The sequence below is a fragment of the Haplochromis burtoni genome, unplaced genomic scaffold (genome assembly GCF_018398535.1).
Source record: "Haplochromis burtoni strain Fernald_Lab_line unplaced genomic scaffold, NCSU_Asbu1 Contig_347, whole genome shotgun sequence".
Classification (NCBI taxonomy): domain Eukaryota; kingdom Metazoa; phylum Chordata; class Actinopteri; order Cichliformes; family Cichlidae; genus Haplochromis; species Haplochromis burtoni.
The window spans coordinates 261,505-282,050 of NW_024582708.1; the positions used below are offsets into that span (position 1 = coordinate 261,505).

Genomic DNA, 20,546 nt, shown 5'->3' on the forward strand with positions numbered 1-20,546 from the left:
GCTTTCTTAATTCTTTGATAAGTCAGGGCCAAGCCAGCTCTACACCTATCAGTAGTAGTTTATAAAGAGATAAAACTGTATTTGAGCAGAACTGAGTTTAACTTATTGATGAGGCCTTTCCCAAGAGTACCAGTTTATCATGTGACCCACCCCTGAACTAGAATGATATAACCTGCGGTTGAGCATTACATAATTATAACTTTGACCTTTGACCCTTCTACTAAAGAAAAGTACTGGAAAAGTAGGAAACACTGTTTAACAAGTTTGAGGTTGAGATCAACATTAAACAATGAAGCGTCACATGGATTGGCACTACTCAACACTTTATTATAGTCCTCATGTATTGCCTTACAAATTGTGGGAGTGTTGCATTTTATCTCACAACACACGTGGTTTTCTGAGCACAGGTAATCAGTATTTTAAGTTTTCGAGGTCTACCAAAGTCGAATTTTATGTGTGTATTTTGTGTACTTTATCTGGATTTTCCTTTATGCCATTTTATTGGCTTTGAACATAGTGGAGGATGGAGAGCACATGTGCTGCTTTGATAGGTGATAGTTCGGCAGAGGAGTGAGGTACTGGAGTGTTTCAGGTCGTTGTGACCCGCTAATGGTGGTAAACACAGAACTGGAAAATACTGGATTTTCTGAGCTGAACACATGCCAGAGATGACATCAGGACTGGAATTTTAAGGGGGAGTGGAAAAGGTTAAGCCTAATAAACCATTCTCTGAATTGAAGCGAAAGCCCCTGTGGGTCTGGAGGGGTCCATGTGTCTACAGTTTAATACCCCAGGGGACCTTTTTGACAATTTCTGTCTATATTCTCAGAGTTTTTTTTGAAAGTGATTTTCAATAAACTGGAATTTGAAGCTACAACTCCAATGTTTTTCAAATATATTAGCACCAGCTTGAGAGTTTGGATTGACTAAATTTGGTCTTTGATTTTAGTTTTTTGACACAACACTACAATAATCTGTAATATTAAATCATTTCTAAAACACTAAAGTGTCTGAATTTTGCAGTAAAAGGTTTGAAAGCACCAATTTTCATCAGCTTAACATATCTCCCTTGTTCTTATCCTCGGATAGTTTTCTGAAGGTCATGACCAGAGTGAGGAAACCCCAAAATATCTACACAAAAAAAGACAAGAAAAAGATCACACAAAGAGAAAAGGACAGAGGTGCCATCATTCAAATGCCAGACATGTTTGGCTGGTGAAAGGCTAGCAGAGAGGAGGACAGGTTGGACAGCAAAATGGCTGCATACCAAAAAAAAAAAAAAAAGGCGAGGATGAAAGCTGACCAGCAGACAGGCAGAGATCTAAAAACAGGCCAGAAAGACAGACAGACAGACAAACAGATCTGATTTACAATTTCCTTATGAGGACTTGTTGCTTGTCCAGAAAAACTGGTCAAGTCCAGACCATGTGCTACACAAACAGCTCCCTCGGGAGGAAATATAAGCACAGTGGTAGGTTCAAATGCACTGATCATCTACAACTGAGCAAACAAATGTGAAACTGAATGAACTGAATACGGAAGCATATAAAATCATCTCTATGCTTCATCTCAGTCTCTGCCCATTTAGTACTGGATGGTATACTTAATATAGCTGTATACTGGCCTCAGTTTCACACATGATAGGACTTCTTTAAATCCTACTAGATCAATGAACAAAGACACAGCCACTGGGGGGTTTTATTATGATGTATTTATAGTAGCCACTAGTAGTAGAAACCACACACTGAAACCACACACTGACACATAGCTTGAACACAGCCTGGATAATCCTCCTTTCTGCCACTTTGAATGACCAAAATTTACAAAATGGACTCATTGTTTTATTCAATCAGACCTGAAATGAGTCAGGACATGAACACATCAAGAGAGGGTCTACAGAGGTCAGGGCAAAAGTCCCTTTTCCCATAGACTTCTATAGGATAGGAAGTGTTTTTGCAGCCACAGCTATCACCCCCTGGTGGCCATTATAAACAATGCAGGTTTAAGATATTTCCCTGTTGGCTTCACTTTTCAGACCCAGAAACGGTCATTTTTTTAAATACTATAAGATATTATATAAAAAAAAACAATTAGTTGATAACTAGAAGAAGAAGCTCCGCTGACACACAGAGACAGGGAACCAGGTATAGAAGAAGTAGAAGTGGAAACAGGAAGCAAAGAAATCTATGTTGATTTTTTTTTTAAATTTTGCTTTCTCTTTCTTGGGGTGTCCACTTCCTGACACTTTTTCTATCCTCCTGATGTGCTGTTCATTTACATTCATATCTTATGCACATAATATTAAAAATTCATTGTGTGCATACTGTGAGTACAAGATAACTATTATTAGAATATAATGTGTTAAATTTGCTTAGATGAGAGGGTCCAGCAGTAGATCAGAGAAATAGGGAAGTGTGTTTCAGTTTGATTTAGCTATAGGCCTGAGTGTGTGTAATTGTGTAGAGGGAGAGGAATTTATTGACACTGGGGGTCTGCCTGCCATAAAAGGAAACAGGAAACTACAGTTGGGGGATGCTAGGACTGTATGGAACAGATAGTATAGAGAGGAGAAGTCTGTTACCCATTGTCCCTGAATGTAATAAAAGCTCATAATTGTCACAACTTAGAAGTAGGTTTGCAGGAGACCCTTCACATGCTTAGCTGTAAAAGTAAGACAACAAGAGGCCAATGGCCCAGTGGATGCAGAGTGGGGATCTCAGTGTTTGTAATCTGTTAACTATGCTTTGTATGTTTTGTAGAGGAATTTGGTGTAGTTTGGGTGAGGGGAGATGGACTTTTATGGCCGACAGGAAGTCACATATACAGAGACGCACAGTCTCTCATGTGCACTCACATACACACACAGGTATGCGCATACACAGGCACTCACGTGCTCGCGCATACATACACAAACAAAGAGTTTACAACACATGATAGGGTCGCTTCTATAAAACTGGTTGTAACAAACAAAGAAGTGATGATCTGCAGAGGGACACCGGCCTTGCACATCTCCTCTTCTAGAAGATGCATGCGTAACTGAAGATGAATAAAGGTTTTGTGAAATGACTACTGAGTCTGGTGTAGTCTCTGGAGGCCCAAGGAATAAAAAAGAACTGGGGTGAAACTGCTTTACGTAACAATACCCACACACAAATAATAAACTATTTGTGAAACACTGTTCTGTGACTTTATATTTTCAAAACATCACCGCTCCTCTTCTTAAAATGAGTCTGTTCCTCCAAAATGATGACTTTATTCTAAGCTTCTCAAAATACTTTAGCTTCACTCTTGAAATATGCCTCATGAGATATTTTCTCATAAATTTAACATTGATTTTTGATCGTTTTCTCCATTTGAAAACTTGCATTTTACAACTTGTCAAAACAAATCTCTCACCACTCCAGCGGCACAGAGGATGATCTGATCTTCATGTGTAACTGATGAATAAAAGGTTTTTTGTACTTTGTTTAGTTTTTGGTTTTGTTAGAAAGAGAGATGAAAACAGGTATTTTCTTCGCCTCTCATCAAGGGAACTGTTGTGATTTGGCCCTATATAAAACAAAAATGAATTGAATTTTCTCCAGAGTGTCATCATTCTAAACTGCTGATTAGCGAGTCTTCCTATAGTCTAGGAACCTCTTAGCTGCTGCACTGATTTGTCATTAAAATAACAGTAAGTAATGACAAGCCTGTGCACAACAAGCCAAAGTGCCTCTTAACTGGTGTTTTTCCTTCATGACAGAATAATTTGCACTACAAAGTTTGAAAGACAAAGTCTAAATGGAGTTTGTGTGGATTAACTTATTATTTTCATGATCTTACTGTATTGTAGTTTTAGTTATTTATTTATTCAGATAACAGTTAACAGTTTCATATTCTATATAGTCCTGACAGAAAAATGAGCCACAATAAACCAGTAAACGCCTTCTTATGAAAAATACTAATAAAAATAATATCCTGAGCTTTTGGTCATACACCTCATCACTGACAGCATTACTTTTCTCTTATGGTATTTTCTGGCTAATGTGATGGCAATGCTTTTAAATACTGGATATTATAAAAGAAATCATATTGTGTTATAAAATTAAAACTGGTTACTACCCACCATGTGACCCAGGTCTCCATTCTCCATCTGCAGTCAATGTTTCTTCTTAGTTCAGGTGGTCGAGAAGATCATTTCTCAGTTTCCACAAACACCTGCAACAAGAGGGCGAACAGCTTGTGAGACGGTTGCCATGGAGACGAGCAACAAGCTGATGCAGCGGCCGTCACGATCAGGAAGACTAATCGAGGCTGATTAGTCTCGAGTTTGCCGACATGTCCTATGCACACGGCCAGCCGGTAAGAAAGGGGAAGAGACGCGTTTCTTAAATCAGATGAATGAAGCTCACACGGCGACTGATTAATGGAACTCAAACAGCATCTTAATGAGCCGTGATTAAGTTTTAAAATCACAAATCAGACCCAGCTGTGGCTGAAAGGCTGAAAATCTCCAAACACTGCTTCTCCTATGTTTAATTTTAATTTGGTGTGGTTCAAAATGACTGCAGCAGCACTGCAGAGGTTTTCTTAGTCCACTCATTCTTCCTTCCTGTCATATTCAGGCACCCACATTACCTACAATGCTACTCAACAGCTGATAGTTTGCTTGACGTGGTAGTGGCTAATGTAGCCTTGATGAGCAAACAGAGGTGGCATAAACTCAGTCATTTAAAATCATCATCTTCTTCTTCTTCTTTCGGCAGCTCCCTTTAGGCGTCGCCACGGGGGATCTGCCTACATTTCACACCATCTCTAGCATCCTCCTCTTCTCTCACACCAACCTTCTATATGTCCTAACTACGCCCATGAGTCTTTTCTCTGGTCTTCTACTTTTTCTCCTGCTTGGCAGCTCCATAATCACCATCCTTTGTGCAGTATATCCAGTATCTCTCCTCTGCACATGTCCAAACCATCTCAGCCTTGCTGCTCTAATTTGTCACCAAATTGCTCCAACCTCAGCTGTCCCTATTATGTACTTATTTCTAATCTTGTTCATCCACACCACTCTCAACAAATAGCATTGTAACTCTGCCCCTTCCAAACCATACATCATTGCAGGTCTCACTACCAACTTATAAACTTTCCTTTTACCCTTGCTGCTATCCTAATGTGAAAAATCCCCCCTGACACTCACTGTCCTCTCCACCCTGACAGCACTCTAGTCTTCACCTCTTGTGCACTCTTTGTTGCTTTGGATGGTAAACTCATCCACCTTTTTATCTCTACTCATTGCAGCTTCAATGTTACACTTTTCTCCTCCTTAAAATGAAATTTTCATAGAGGGGCTCATAATTCTGTACTTGTCTGTACTTCCATCACTCCAGGTTCTCTTGCTACCCTACTCTCAGAAAAGATCCCAATGTCCCTGCAAACATCGCAGTCCACAGATTTCCCTGATGTAATCCAACCCCAACCTTGAACCCATCTGTCACTCCTACTACACACCTCACCACTGTATCGCTGTCCACATACATGTGTTGCACAACCCTCACACTCTTCTCTGCCACTCCTGGCTTCCTTATGCAGTACCGCAATTCCTCTCTTTGCATCCTATCGTATTCCTTTTCTATATTCAAAATGACACAGCGCAACTCCTTCTGACCTCCTCTACACTTCTTCATCATCACTCTCAAAGCAAGCATTGCTTCTGTAGCGCTCTCTCTCAGCATAAAGCTGTACTGCAGCTCACTGATCATCACCTAGCTTCTTGGTATGGCTCATCAACTTAATCCCTCTGTAGTTATTACAGCTCTGTATATCACCCTTATTCTTGAAAATATGCACCAGTACGCTTCTTCTCTATTCCACAGACACCCACTCACTCTCCAGGATTCTGTTAAACACTCTGGTAAAAAGTACACGGCCATCTCCCCTAGATGTCTCCAAACCTCTTCCGGTATGTTATCAGACCAACTGCCTTTCCACTCATTCATTTAACAATATTAATAATAAAACAACTCCATAGACTCCCAAATGCTTGGGTTATTAAAACTGGCAGTCTTCAGTCTCATAAGTCTCTGCTACACTTTGTACATCTTCTTTTCATATGTACATATTCATGATTGACAAACAGATTTTTATGTATGCAAATCACAATAGTTACCACAAACTATAGCTTGCAGGTTCAAAAACGTTATTATATTTCATGAAGCCATGCAAAATTTGATCCTTGTACCACAAACCAAGTTAAAACATTTCGAACTGAGTAAAATTTGGTTTTTAAATTCACCAAAGCTCAAATTTTTGAGCCCTAATAACGTCTTAAGTACAGACGACAGAAACGTGAATTTCTCACATTTACTCTAATAAAGGAAAATATAAAAATATACATAAATACTATTAACTGTATTAGCACAGGAATAAAAGTTACTAACTGCATATCTCCATTTCATATCAATGTGAAAAAACGATTTGTAAATGTCACTTTAGTCTTTGTGCTTGGCAGATAAACACACAGGCAATTCCACTGACTAATTTCCTATTCTGGGTCTGTTTTTAATAATTACAACTTAATTTATTTAGATTTTTGAAGAATTTCTGAATTACTTAGAGAGGTAAAGTTTAGATATTCCCCAGACCAAATATTCCTCGAAAATCTAACCTAAATGTAACCTTGTTGATATATGAAAACAATCAGGTAAAGGCCTCCTGAGTGATCATAGTTCAGTTAAAGGCTGGTATCTGTCTCACTGAAGCTGACCAGTGTGCTGCGGCTAACGCCTGCTAGCTCGTTAGCATCATAGCTGTAAGGGGAAAAAAGCATCACACCGATACTTTCATAAAAATATATATTTAAAAAGTCAGTCGGGTCTTACCTATAACGGCTTCATCACTACCAACCACCGCTTCAACCACAAACACAGATGGAGGTTAGAGCTATTGCTAGCTAACCTGTATGTCCGTCATAATTAATACTAAAGACTTCCGGTAAGATCTGCCAAAATAAAAGTGGAGAATGTAAATAAAGCAGTCTAGAAACACATGCAGGTGTGTTTAAAAAAAATAAATAAATCTAAAATAACCTACTAATAACCTACTAAAATCTGTAAACCTTAAAACTGTAATCTGAACACCCCCCCCCCCTTCACTTCTGCAATATGTACAGGACAAACTGTTGTTTTCGCCTAACCTACAGTGTGCAGCTTGAATGAATCAGAAAATAAAAAAGGAACTTGATAGATATGAAAACAAATGAGCTATCAAAGTATAAATATGAATTACACAAGATATATGAAAGCCAGTCAAGGAAATAATCAAATAAGTATATTTATTGAAAGAAAGAAAGAAAGAAAGAAAGAAAGAAAGAAAGAAAGAAAGAAAGAAAGAAAGAAAGAAAGAAAGAATGAATAATTAAGCTGACCATGGGAGGAGGAGATTGATGCCACTGATATCAATATGAAAAATCTTCACAATGCACAGAGGTCTCCACCCAAAGCCCAGAATCCCTCTGTCTCTATAATCAATGGAAAGAGGGAGGGCAAGGATTCGTGAATTTTGGAACCACAATCTAGAATTAAACACAGTGTGTTCACAAATACGTCAGGAAGCTGCATCCCGGAAAAGAGCTGCTCAAAAATGCCTTAGGCAGCAGAAGACAAACGGTGATGAGGACACATAAAGGAAGTGGGTGATATCAAGAAATCCTATCAGTGGCTAGAAAAGGCCAGCTTAAAAAGACAGCAGATCCACAGAGGCAGGAGTCTGCCATGGCCAATAGGATTCACATTGCAGACTGTGCAAAAGTGCCCTGGAGACTTTCCAGGATGTAAGATGAAAGCTGGGACAGTACACTGAGAGCCACACCCAAGTGGCTGGGTGGGTTAGGAGGTGTGACCCCTAAACTGGAAGCGTGGCTGATTTATTTTTTCAGTTCTGATTATAATGAGCTTGGGAGTGTAGCAATTACCTCCCACCACAGGGGGCGCTCAGAACAACCGGTCACCCAATAGGGACACGATCTGTTTTATTTATCAGAGACTACATCCTGTAGCTCTCAGCTCGTCTGTTTTCCATTTGTTGCTGAGTTTTTGCAGCTGGAAGTCTGCCTTTATTTTCACTGCACTGCACCGAATATCAACCAGATTTTCTCTCGCACATATCTGTGAAGGCCCTTAAAGGAGTTCCGCCGGGCAGCGATTCCAGGATAACGCTGGCGGGATTTGACGTTAGCTCACACCGTTAGCCCTCTGCTGTGAACCGGATCCGGACAGAGTTTTTCTCTCTGCGTATCTCACCACAAACAGAAGACTGAAGTTATGATGGCGAGTGAAAATGCTGACGCCAACGCGGGGAACGATGAGGAAACGGGTCCCTCAGCCGAATCTAACGAGCACGACTATGCCCACACTGCAGACACAAACTTGGCGAGCTCTTCCACCAATCCTCCGGGAGAGCCCGTGCAGAGCGTCCTGGTGCAGCCCTCTGAGTCCCTGCAAATGGAGCTTCCAGAACCCACTGTGGGTGCAGAGGTAGACTGCCCTGTTGGGAATGAAGTGGAGGCACAGACCGGAGTACACCCCCAAAAGGCTGAAGACTCTCAGTTGGCTGCTCCGGCGGTCCATCGCGGAGGTCCGCGGCGAGTGAGGCGGCCGGAGGACAAAAACTGCTCCTGCTGCAGGCTCGAGTTCGAGCGGCACGGTCGGTCCTTCAACCGGAGGGCGGTGTACACGTTCACCTCCCCGGAAACTGTGCACTGGGCCTTCCCGGGCTGCGTGGTCCACGAAAAGTCCTTCCTGTGCGAGACGTGCGCGCAGGTGATCCGGAGCAAATGCAAACGCAAACAGAGCGGGAAACGGAATCTGTGGCTGAAGCCGCCTCCGACTAAACCGGTCTGTGTGTGTGACAGATGGTGTGAAAGTTCAGCTTCTCTATTGTGTATATAAGCACGTGTAGGGCAGCAGGTATTTCCCCTTTAGTTACAGGTATCGCTTGCAATTACCCCCCCACCCCTCCCACCAGGGGGCAGCATTTCACAGTGAAATCTGCTGATGTTTTTGAACATGAGCTCCTGAGTTTGTAGTTGTTTCCTTTTAGTCTCACCCCATCTTCTGAAGGAGCTCTACTTTTTCCTTGGGTTATCATTACCATTGTGTCCCAAACGACTTACCTGGTTGACCCAATGTACTGTGTTGTGGTATAAATTCATAAAACAAAAAGTATGGCCTAGCCTTAGTTGAGCTGCAGCTAATTGTGCTTCAAAGCAAAACACTTGCATTTTTGGACATAGCAGTTGTTTCTTCATATTCTTTTCATAGCTACTTTTCTGTCCCATAGACTAGAGTCCTGGCTCAGAGTACTGTTTTGGTAGTTTATCAAAAGTGGTTTGAATCCTTTGTACAGACAGAAGTCGGCTTCGGTTTATTTTTAGACATATGAAGCATATGTTCATCTGTTGGAAGGGTCTTAGATAAAAAGGTAAAGCTGCAAGTAGAGGGATGCAACTTCCGGGTTTGCGGTCCAAGAAAACATTGTTTTTCTTGGACCACATGGGGCAACTCCTCTGATTTAAAAAAAATAAATGAATAAATAAAAAATTTAAAGTGTATGGAAAACTAGGGGAAAATGACTCTTTGTTTTATGTAATGTTTGATCTCAATAAAAACTTCACAGAAGTTTTTGCTTTTTCAGTTAGTTTCAATTCTTACTTAATTCATCATGATATTTATTTATAAATTGGAGTCTTCTCATCATTGTGAGGAAAAAGGACAATAAGATTATGGTTTATGGTGGCTTTGCTCTCTAATTGGTAACTTGTTACCATATGTGCAGGTTTCATAACCTTCACTGACCAGTTGGTGACATCATGTCTTCTGTTCTTTATATACAGTCTCTGTCTGCCATCAAAATCTGCAATTTCCTCTTATTTTTTTCTGCATTTCTGCCATCTGCAGTTTTTCTCTGTCAGTTACTTCCTTGATAAATGTTGTCTGTTAAAACTGTGGAAAAATCCACTTCAGATTTTCCAAGCCAAATCACAAATCTTGTACTGAAATGCTTTTGTAAGCACATTTTTTTTGAAGTTGTCATTGGTGTGTTGGTGTTTTAAAAACACTCTTACTGTGTGTGTGTGTGTGTGTGCAGTCGCAGGTGAATGATAAGAAGGCGGCAGGTTGCAGGATGGGGAAAAAGAGCAAAGCAGCGCTGCTTGTTAGCAAGTCCAGCTACAAAGCTGCTTTCCAAATGCTCTGGTCCTCTAAAGGTGCCCGGAAACCCATGATGGAGTTCTGGAGCAAACAGCTGAAAAATGAGGTGAGGAAAGAAGCTTCCTGACATCTCGTATTTGATGTTTTCTTAACTGGTAGCTGTTTTTGTTATGTAATCGTGACTGCCTGCATTCTTGTGTTTCCTGGTGATGTTTTAGATGAAGACGCTGTCGCGACTGTCAGACAATCCCTTCCATCAGAAGGTATCTGGGAAAAAACCGCTGTCGTCCTTCCCCTGGCGGCGATGTCTGAACTGGGTTCAGGAAAAGGCTCCGCTTGTCACCACGTGCCTCCGCTCACTGTTCCCAGACATCAATGCCCTCTACAAGAGCAACAGGTAAGTCTGACTCAGAATGTTTTTACATCAGTACTAAGACTTCATCTCATCCAAGCAAACATGGGTCAACAGTTTGAATTTTCTTTATTTGTTCGACAGCCAGCTGACAGAGGAGCAGGCTTTCATGCTGCTGGAGCGACGGACTGTGGTGGCGCTCTCCATCCCTCTCTTCACCAGGAACATCTGGAAGAACAACTTCCTGCAGGCCGCTCTGGGGGCTGAGCTCCGCCTGCAGGGCTGCTCCGGGTCCGCCCTTGAAATCCTCAACACTATGGGCCTGTGCCAGAACAAAGACACCGTCAGGTTGCTGCTGCACAGACTGCGAAATGGCAAAGACATGGTGAGTGTCACCACCGGTAGGGCTGGACTGAAAACAAGATAAATATGCAATCTGTGTCGATGTGGCTGAAATTGAACTAATGTGTGAACTATAGAATCAAGCAAGTTTTAAAAATGAAACTCTTCATGCCACCAAAATACGTCAAGACAGTGATTATGTGAGCCCTGCAGGTGCTCTGTGGGGTCGGGTACTGTGAGGACGTCGGGGATGTTTGAAGTCCTCTGGGCTGTGCTTTATTTTTTTTAACCAGCCATGTGTTTAATTCACATGCGTTAATGAATCTGTAAAATAAACATGTCCTTGATTATAAAGGCCTGGACTAATCTACATCCTCGTATAAAATCATCCATCCATTCTTGCATTTAAAAAAACAATTATTATTTTTTTTGTCATTTAGTTGGTCCAGCTCTTGGGGGCTAGACTTCTCACTCCCCAGCCACCACAACCAGTGAGGCATTCCCAAGCCAATGTGTCGTGGCTCAGCCTCAGGGTCTCCTCCCAGTATAACATAACCTCTGAACCAGGAGGCATCCTGGTCAGATGCTGAACACCTTCAGCTGGCTCTACTTTGAGCCCCTCCCACATCTCTAAGGGAAAGCGCAGACACGTCTGCTGCATGTATGTGGGATCTCACCCTTTTGGTTAGTACCCACAGCTTGTAGACGTAAGTGAGGGTAGGAATGTGGCTCCACCAGAAAATTTACAGCTTGGTTTTTAAACTTGTCACAAAAACAAACCCGTGCACAAATCCCCTGCTCCCCTCATTCATGAGACACACCCTGAGATACTTGAACTCCACCACTTGGCGTAGCAACTTTTCACCCTTTTCTGCTCCGACACTTGGAGGTGCTAATGCTCGTCTCAACTTCTATACAATATAGTTTCATTTTGTTTTTCCCTTTTTATTTTAAGACCACGATTCTTGCCATGACTATTCAGTGGCTGTGGGGAAGATTAAACAAAACAGTCAAAGATCTTTGCTCAGCACAAATGAATGGACTTCATGATGATTGCTGTGTGGGGGCGAGGGAATCCAAGCTTTATATGTGATTTGTTTACATTTAGAAAAATGTTAGATTGGTCATTTAACATGAAATTCAACCAGCTAGCTGTAAACATACTTTAAACTCTTAAAGTGATATTTTTGACCACACGGGCGCTGTTTTTGACTGTTTCTATCGATCGACACAGGATGGAGACGCCGGGATGAACGCTAAAGAAGAGCAACTGAAAGAACAGATGGGAGAAGTGATGACAGATGAGGAGGAAGAGGAAGAAGAGAAAGATGAGGAGGAGGAAGATGATGACAATGAAGAGGAGGAGGAAGAGGAGGAAATGGTGATGGCAGTAGAAGAGGAGGTAGTTGAAGAGGAAGTGCAGGACGGGATGCAAGAGGAGGAAGAGGTTGAGGAGGATCGTGCAGAGGAGGAAAAAGAAGAAAAGAAGAGAAAGAAGAGGGCGAAAAAGCAGAGGAAGGAGGAGAAGAGGAAGGAGAGAGTGAAACGAAAGGCAAAGGAGCAGCAGCAGGAGGAGGATGACGACGATGATGATGATGATGATGATGAGGACTCGGAGCAGAAAAAGAAGAGGGTGGTGGTTGTGAGGCTCGGATTGCTGAAGGGACACTCGGAGGTCGGACGATCAGATCTGTCAGCTCCTTAAGACTGCAGGCCCCTCCTCCAATCAGAGAGCAGCACAGAGTCCCCGCCCTCTTCCCTGGCATGGTTAGTAACTGTAGAGGGAAAGTAATAAGAGCTTTACTATAAATGCTCTGTTTCAGTTTGAGCCCAAGAACACAAAAACTGCTCCAATGTGACTAACAGCAAAACACCCACAGCTGATCAATTATGACTGAAAATCAACAAATTCTTCCTTTCATTTTAACTCATAGCAAATTAAAGAAAATTCAGATTTAAAAAGGAAAATAACAAATTTGGCTCAAATCACAAGAACAGCAACAGGATGAAGTACAATGACCTAGAGAATAAAAGAGTAAAAAACACTGGGCCTCTTGCTCTTTTAGTTTGAAGATTAAAGTAATTATTCCACATGATATTGAAATATTATGTTAGTAAAGTCAAATATAGCAACAGAAAATAAACGTTATGAGAATAAAGTCATTTTGTTTTGATTATTTGTTAGTTGATCGTGCTTTAAGGTTTTGCACTCGGTCACAAGTTTTCACATTAAAACCAAAATATTCTCTTTATAGTATTTTGAACTTTTAGTAGCAGAAGATGAGATGCTGCTAAACATTGAACAGCGCTCTCTGTCAGGAAACTCTGTTAAGCTAGTTCATTGATTTACTGCCAAATTCCATTCACCAAAACTTTAATGTTAGTCATCCAAAAGCTGTATATAGAGCGGCTAGGGCCACTTCAGAGTCTCAGATTAGCACAAGTGAGGCCTAGCAGGCAGCGATTGGTTACACCTGGCTTTGTTTCCGTAGCTTCCCACTCTAACTGTATGCCTAACAATCTCCAAAACTACCAGTTCTATCAAAACCCACTGCTTATAAAGTTGATACAAAGTGGAAAACTATCCATTACAGACCAAAACATGTTTTTATTTGTTGTAAAGTCATCCATTTAACAATATGACTCTATGGGGATTGGCTCGTGTTTGGAGACAGCCTCAAGTGGCCAGCACATTTTTATTCTCATTACATTATGGCTTGATTCTCATAACACTGAATCTTTTTCTGCTCATAAGATTTACACTTAAACACACCTTAACTTTCAGTAAAGTCCGAGCAGTTCCCTCCATGGAGTTTTTCTTAAATTCTGGATATCTATTGAATCTCAAAGCACTTCCCTGTAATTACGCAGTTACTCTTACAAAAAAAAAATAAACTGCTTGTGATGCCATGTAAAATGCATGAGAGGGGGGTACAAGCTGCACTTTTAGCTTCAGAGAGACTGGATATCCTCAACCACTTTGACTAAAGCCATCAGTGACCGTCGTGGACTCCGTGTTCATTGGACTGTCAGAGCTATCAGGAGGTGAAAATTTTCTAATCCTGCTGCTGTTACGCCATCTTTATTTTTACAAACTGGCAGGAGAAGATTGTGCGAGTTTGATTCTGAACACTGTGACGTCTCAAAGGACTGAGGCTGGGAGCGGAGTAGATCCACACCCGAGAAAAGGACCTGGACTTTTTGTTAGCTTTGATGAACCAAACTGAAGCGATCGAAGGCTTTGGTGTGCTTGTTTGATGCACAGCGAAGCTTTTATGCATCGTTTCTTCGTGTCATGCTGGACCGATGGCAGGATTGCAGATTCGGGCGCCTGCAGACATCATAGCCACTGAGTAACCATTAAAACAGACTTTCAGTGGTAGTTAGTGTTCTTATGTTTGGTTTTCAGGAGATTGTTTAATGTATCAGAGCTTTTAGAGGAACTTTTTTGGCACGACACGAACACAGTGGGAAATGTGTAAAAAGCCTTTAAAGATGTGATAAATACCAAAAAAAGTTCCTTAGACTGTAATTTCAGTGAAGTTTACTAATAAGTTTCAGAAAAGATAATTTTTTGCACTTCGGTCCTGATTACAGTGGAAATGAATGTTAGATAGGTTTGGGGGGGTTTTTTGTAACTGTAATTTGAACCAGAGTGTGATGTTCTTTTCATGGGATTATTACAAAGTCAAAGACCTGTAACATTTAAGAGTTTATAAATGATGATCTGTTTGCTCAGTTCAGTCTGAGAGCTTCCTGAAGCAGGACACTCTGTAACTCGCTCTGATTTGTAACGAGGTTTGGTCCGTTGGGGTTTCTCAGAGTCTCAGAGATGGTTTTTATTTTTATGTTTAAGTTGTAGATCGCTGTGTTTCCCGACTGATCTCAGATCTGACGCTCAGACAGGGGAAGCACAGCGAGTCTGAAACTGAGATTCTTACTGCAAAAAGTTAACCAATAAAAATGTTTAAGGCTACATTGACTCTTGTTTATTGCTGCTCTTAAAGGGTATCCGTGATGTTTTTTCCCTATTTTCTGTCACATATGAGCACAATATACCAGTGTATATGTTTAAACAATTTATAAATAATGAAGTCTGTATATAAAGAGGCATAGCTAATAGGCACCAAATTCTCTTTGTGGGAGCCAGATGAGGGGCAGCCAATGAGGAAACTGTTTAGACAGGATGTACTGAGGTGCTGATAAAGGCTCAAAAGTACAGACCTGGAAATTAGCATAATGCATCTTTTTAATCCACATCACATAAACAGTCGCTGGGTTGTGACAGCACATCATCTGCCTCCATCCAGGACTTTGACCAGAATTATTTTAATCTGCATAAAGATCATGAATCATGCACCAAATGCCCTTCCCAACACAACTCTCCTCTTTTTAACTGAACTGGGCACCAGTGTAAGGTGCACCCTGGGCCTGTGGGTTCTCCTGCTGACTGAGTGTCCTCAAAACCAAAATGTACAAATTCACTGAGGCTCTGTTTCTCAGGTGTGGATGAAACCTAACCCTAGAATAAAAAAAAAATCTTCTAAGTTTGCTTTTAGTCCAGGACAAGGATTAGTCGGGAAAACTGGCTGACACTGTGTGACTGATTCTATTGCATGAACCAGTTTTAATCTCAACCAGTAAAACCACTGGATAACAAACAGTTGAAAGTATTCTTCTTTCAGAGCTGTTGAACTCCATCAATAATTTAAACTAACAACACACTTTCTGTTGTCATAATACAATGAGTAACTGCACTTCATTAACCTTGTAAGGTCCCAGTCATGACTGAGCCCAAGGTGGCGCTTCCTTAGGAGACAGATCATGTGCTCATTGGAAGGTCAGTGGTGTGATCCCCGGCGGCTGCTGTCTGCATGCCAACGTGTCTTTGGGCAAGATACTGAACTCTAAGCTCCCCCTGATGTGTGAATGTTAGAGCACGTCACTTCAGGCCTCACGGGATTAATAAAATCTGAAGTTAGGCCTTTATGGAGTTTGGTCCAGGCCTCTGCAACATATTATTACTCTGGAAATCCAAATGTTTCAGTTTTCATTTGACCTACTGGAAAGAACATAGTTGCTATTTAGTGTGTAACCTTAAGTTTTTTTCCCCACACAATACCATTGTTTTGTCCTTTTAAAAAAAAAAAAAAAGTTCCTCTGGATAAAACAGCTCACATTCTGGGTTGGGAAGAGTTTTCTTTAAGTCTCTTCCCATCACTCAGACCTCTTTCCAACAATTTTAATCTGTCACAGTAGCAGTCCACCTGCAGTTTCTCAGCCAGCATATTTCAATCTTTTAGTTCAGATTAGTCAAGTGTCTTCAGAAACTTCCGTTTCCATGGGTTTCTCTCAAGATGAGGTCTTTAGTGCAAATCTGGTCAAACAATTCAACTGTGGGCAGGATGGTGTAGATGTAGTAAACCAAACCAAACATGAGGATCAAAGTTTATTTCTGCAACAGTCAACAGAAATGAGCCGCTACATTAAATGTTTCCAGCTCACAGCGGTGCCATTTTCCCCATTTTTAAAGACAAACCCCAAGTCTGAGGAGTTACGTGAAGTGTGCGTTTTAAAGGCAGCAGCAGGATGACTTTCATCCCAGTGGAAAAATAAAAATTATCCAAATCTGAAAAACCTCTTGAGAAGGGTAATTGAAAGCAAATAGCCAAGAACAGTTTACAGATACTTTAGAGTCCAGACTAATTGGTAAACTTTGGGAAGAGTCAAAAATTTAATTTGACAATAAATTACAGCCAACAGATTGTATGATACATTTTTTTCTTCTCTTTTTAAAATTGGGAAAAGTGCAAGAGAGCAGCCAGAGCCACAGACAGTTAAGTTAGTAACAGAGTTAACACAGGTGCTGGGATGACTGAAACAGTGTCCACTGCTCTGAGCTACACAGCTGTGTGCATTGTTCAACATCTGGAGCGTTTGGCGGTATTTACACATTAGATATTTTGCCACCATCTGTAAACAAGAACTCCGGTGGCTGAGGGTCTCAGATGTTGAGGGTCTTTTTCACAGAGAAAATGATGTCTTTGACTTGCGGCAGGCTGTGGTCCTCCAAGATTTTAGCGTATGGCATGGGGATGTCCACGCCAGTTACTCTGGTAACAGGAGAATCCAGGTAGTTGAAGGCAGGACCTGAGAAATTAAAGGCATGTTAGTCTCGAGGCCTGAAATAATTAGAGGTTGTGACTTCAGACTGAACAGCTATTAGTAAATACACGAGCAATTACAGTGTCAATCCCAATATGTGTCATCTATGCTTTGGCTCCTGAAGATCCAGATCTAAGAGTTTAAGGGAACCAGTTATGTGTGCCAATTTTTTTTTTTTTTTTTTTTTTTAAATTAGTTTGAGTTTAGATTACCTTCCATGATCCTGGCACAGATCTCTGCTCCAACCCCAAACTGAGGCCAGCCACCCTCAACAGTCACCAGGTGATTGGTCTTCATCACACTGGTCTCAATAGACTCCACATCCATGGGTCGGATGGTCCGAAGGTTGATCACCTGACAGACAAGAAATGGTTAAGGCGCTTCTGAGCAGTCTAGCTCAGCCAGTCAATAGGTGTTGCATTACCTCACACTCTATTCCCTCTTTGGCAAGGACAGCTGCGGCATCCAGGCAGTGACCAACATACCGAGAGTGAGCAACGAGGGTGATACTATTGCCTGAAAAGGACATGTTCAGAAATGACTTTTGAAGCCTAAGTGTTAAAAACTTGGGATCCAGATCCTGGTGTTCTGTCACTCACCTTGTCTCTCAATCTTTGCTTTTCCAATGGGAATGGTGAAGTCTTTGGACTGCGCTTCCTCTGACATCTCAAAGGGAACGCCATACAGCAGCTCGTTCTCCAGGACCACCACTGCAGACAGATTCAGTTCACATGTCTGTTTGAACAGCCAGGCTGCTACAAACTCACTCAAGCTGCATTTTCAGCTGATGTTTATGCCATTTTAAATACTTTCAAACTATTAGGGGAATAATTTCTGCTTCTCCTGGTAGCACCTCATCCTGTGAATGAGGGACAAGTGCCTTGATTGGTAGCTGGGAGAAGTGTTTGTTGCGTTAAAGTTACCCTTCAGAGCAGAACAAGGACTAGTCAGTTGCAGTCCAACAATGTTTGATTTACTATTTGACCGAGACACATAGGGACCAGCTGGCTTGTTTAATTAAAACCTTTGTAATCAACTGAGCTAGCAGTGCCTGAACATTGATATGCAGGGTGACTGTCCAAGTTTTAAGCGTTTCAGTGTGGCATCTCACCAGGATTTTCATCTCTGATGGCTGATTTCAAGAGGCCTTTAGCATCTTCTGAGTTCCATGGACTTACAACCTTCAGTCCTGGACAGTGACCATACCTGGAGACAAATGACCACACTGATGTCAGAGCTGCCAAACATCAGCTAGGGTTACTGCAAACAGTAAAGTGACGTCTTGAACGCACCATGCAGCAAAGCACTGTGAATGCTGTGCAGCGACACCTGCTGATGCTCCATTAGGGCCTCTGAAAACAATTGGGACTGACTGTAGCCCAGCTGACATGTAGTAGGTCTTTGCTGCAGAATTGATGATCTGGTCAATGGCTTGCATGGAGAAGTTAAAGGTCATGAATTCACAGATGGGTCTCAGACCAGCCTGCAAGAGGACATTGATCCTGTTAGGGAATTTGTCACTTGCAAGTTTTAAGTATCAGGTAGTTTGTGAATCTGAAGAGCTTTCATAATCTGTACTTTGAAGCATTCTAGTCTAAAGGAACTCTTATTTTGGCATTTATGGCTTCAAGGTAGGAAAAGTGCTTTATTATACAAGTCAAGGTGGCTTGGGAGTTGCCCGTGTACTGCTTTATTGGCCTTCTTGAGGTGTAAAGCTAATTTGGGGGGGCAATGGAGCCATAATTCAGGTCTGTAGAGAGCGAAGTGTGCACAGAACTGAATTACTGCTTAGAATTCAAGTGTAATTATGAAGATGTTGAACTTACGCCCATTATCTCAGGTAATTCTTGACTAAAAGTTATTATTCAGTGTTTAGAATGACATTTTAAACAAACTCAAGTGAAAATGTTACAAAAGTCAGTGTTTAGTATATCCCATCAGGAACATGTCAGACTTACCATAGCAGCTCCCACGGCAATACCAGTAAACCCCATCTGCACCAAAAACAAAAAGTTGCTAAAATGAGTCCAACACCACCAGTGGGGATACTTAGATTTGTGGAAAACATCTGTTGGGCAGGCTGTTTGTATCTCACCTCTGAGATTGGAGTGTCAATAATTCGTTTGTCTCCATACTTCTTCCACAGTCCTCTGCTCACCTGCACCAGTAACCACCATTAGTCTGACTGCCTCCAGGAACTTCACTTGCAGTCTAAGCTTTAAACTTACCTTGTAGGCACCGTCATACTGGGCGACTTCCTCACCCAGCAGGAACACTCGCTCGTCCCTCTCCAACTCCTCATCCATTGCCTGGTTCAGGGCATCACGGACTGTCATCTAACAGTGGCAACAAAATCATCAGTACAGGTCAGAACGCTGCTTTCCACAAACTGAAGTTAAAATGTAACTTATGGACGCCACAATAGCAATTCTCCATCCAAAACCTGTTTCACATAAGGCTGTAAACATTCAGGAGACTTTAGTCTCAAGCGGCAATCAGAAGACTGGAGGTTGTAGTTCAAAACCCAAAAGCTGAAAGTCATTCTTGGTAGTTATTTGTATCCAACACAAGTAGAAATTGTTTAAATCTGCTTAATTTTGTCACTGATTTAATGACCACTTAAAAATCACAGCTCTGACCTTAAACTTGTCCGTTACTCTGCCCTAGATGTCAATGTTACAACCAATGGTCCCTCTAATTTGTCATGTGTCTGAGCGAACACAAACTCCCTCAGCGATCCCTTGGACCTCCCGCCAATTATGAAGGAACTGCTTGAAAGACAGACCCGATACACGAGCAAGCCCAGATACAGCTACAATATTTAAAGACACTGACATGAGCATTTCAGCAGCACTTCTCGTTTTGCAGTTTAAAATACCTCAAACTTCAGGATTTTTCTTGCGGTTCTACTTAAGTGTGCATTTTGTTGCCTGCACTGTTTCAGAGCTTAAGCTTTGTTTCAATAGTTTTCCCCTTAAACTTCTGACAGTGACTTATGTTAATGTGAGACAGCTGTCAGCGCGATGAGGGCTGATGTGATGTAAACCCGCATCCCTCTGCTCCGTGACCGCACAACAGCACGACCCCTAAACCCTTAACACACGTATTTAAAACAGGCAGCTACTGACTAAAACAAGTCTCCGCCCAGTTTTCAGCCTGTTATTGTTGTCTGTGCAATTAAAACTATACGTACCGACATCATTCGCTGTAGAAACAGCTAGCCTGCTAGTTGCTAACACTGACCTGTACTGCGGCCGGAACGCTCCTGTGAAATTCCCGCCGCTGCAGAGCTGACACGGTATTCTGCAGGAGAAAAGAAAGGACGCACGAACATTACACTCCCAGAAAGACCAAACAGTGCTTCAAAAACATTGATTTAATCCATACCTTTCCGGAGCGGAGAAAGCACCTCAGGGACGCTGCCATCTTGAACCTGTCCTCTGTCGAACTGGAGTGACGTAATAGTGGAAGCTGGTGGATTTTAACCAATCAAGACGGCACCT

General features: G+C 41.7%; 3 protein-coding genes across 3 annotated transcripts in view; 1 reads left to right on the forward strand and 2 right to left on the reverse strand.

Annotated features, from left to right (window-relative positions):
* kctd6a (potassium channel tetramerization domain containing 6a) overlaps positions 1–4,197 on the reverse strand; it is a gene marked incomplete in the record, with an annotated part of 35,642 nt that extends 31,445 nt beyond the window's left edge. Inside the window, 1 exon segment of the mRNA XM_005942787.3 lies at positions 4,106–4,197. Within this exon segment, the coding sequence (XP_005942849.2) occupies positions 4,106–4,132 (27 nt within the window).
* A 3,660-nt stretch (positions 4,198–7,857) lies between these two features.
* On the forward strand, positions 7,858–14,854 carry LOC102313618 (bromo and FHA domain-containing protein DDB_G0267958). The gene is made up of 5 exons (XM_042228753.1): positions 7,858–8,870; positions 10,123–10,290; positions 10,403–10,581; positions 10,681–10,921; positions 12,113–14,854. Exons 1-5 carry the CDS (start codon positions 8,298–8,300, stop codon positions 12,581–12,583), a joined length of 1,632 nt encoding a protein of 543 aa, XP_042084687.1. The 5' UTR covers positions 7,858–8,297; the 3' UTR covers positions 12,584–14,854.
* A 1,460-nt stretch (positions 14,855–16,314) lies between these two features.
* Positions 16,315–20,546, reverse strand: pdhb (pyruvate dehydrogenase E1 subunit beta). The gene is made up of 11 exons (XM_005942781.2): positions 20,431–20,546; positions 20,287–20,346; positions 19,272–19,379; positions 19,139–19,201; positions 19,002–19,037; positions 18,336–18,526; positions 18,155–18,249; positions 17,643–17,753; positions 17,468–17,559; positions 17,256–17,397; positions 16,315–17,028 (listed from the first exon to the last, which is right to left on the reverse strand). Exons 1-11 carry the CDS (start codon positions 20,467–20,469, stop codon positions 16,883–16,885), a joined length of 1,083 nt encoding a protein of 360 aa, XP_005942843.1. The 5' UTR covers positions 20,470–20,546; the 3' UTR covers positions 16,315–16,882.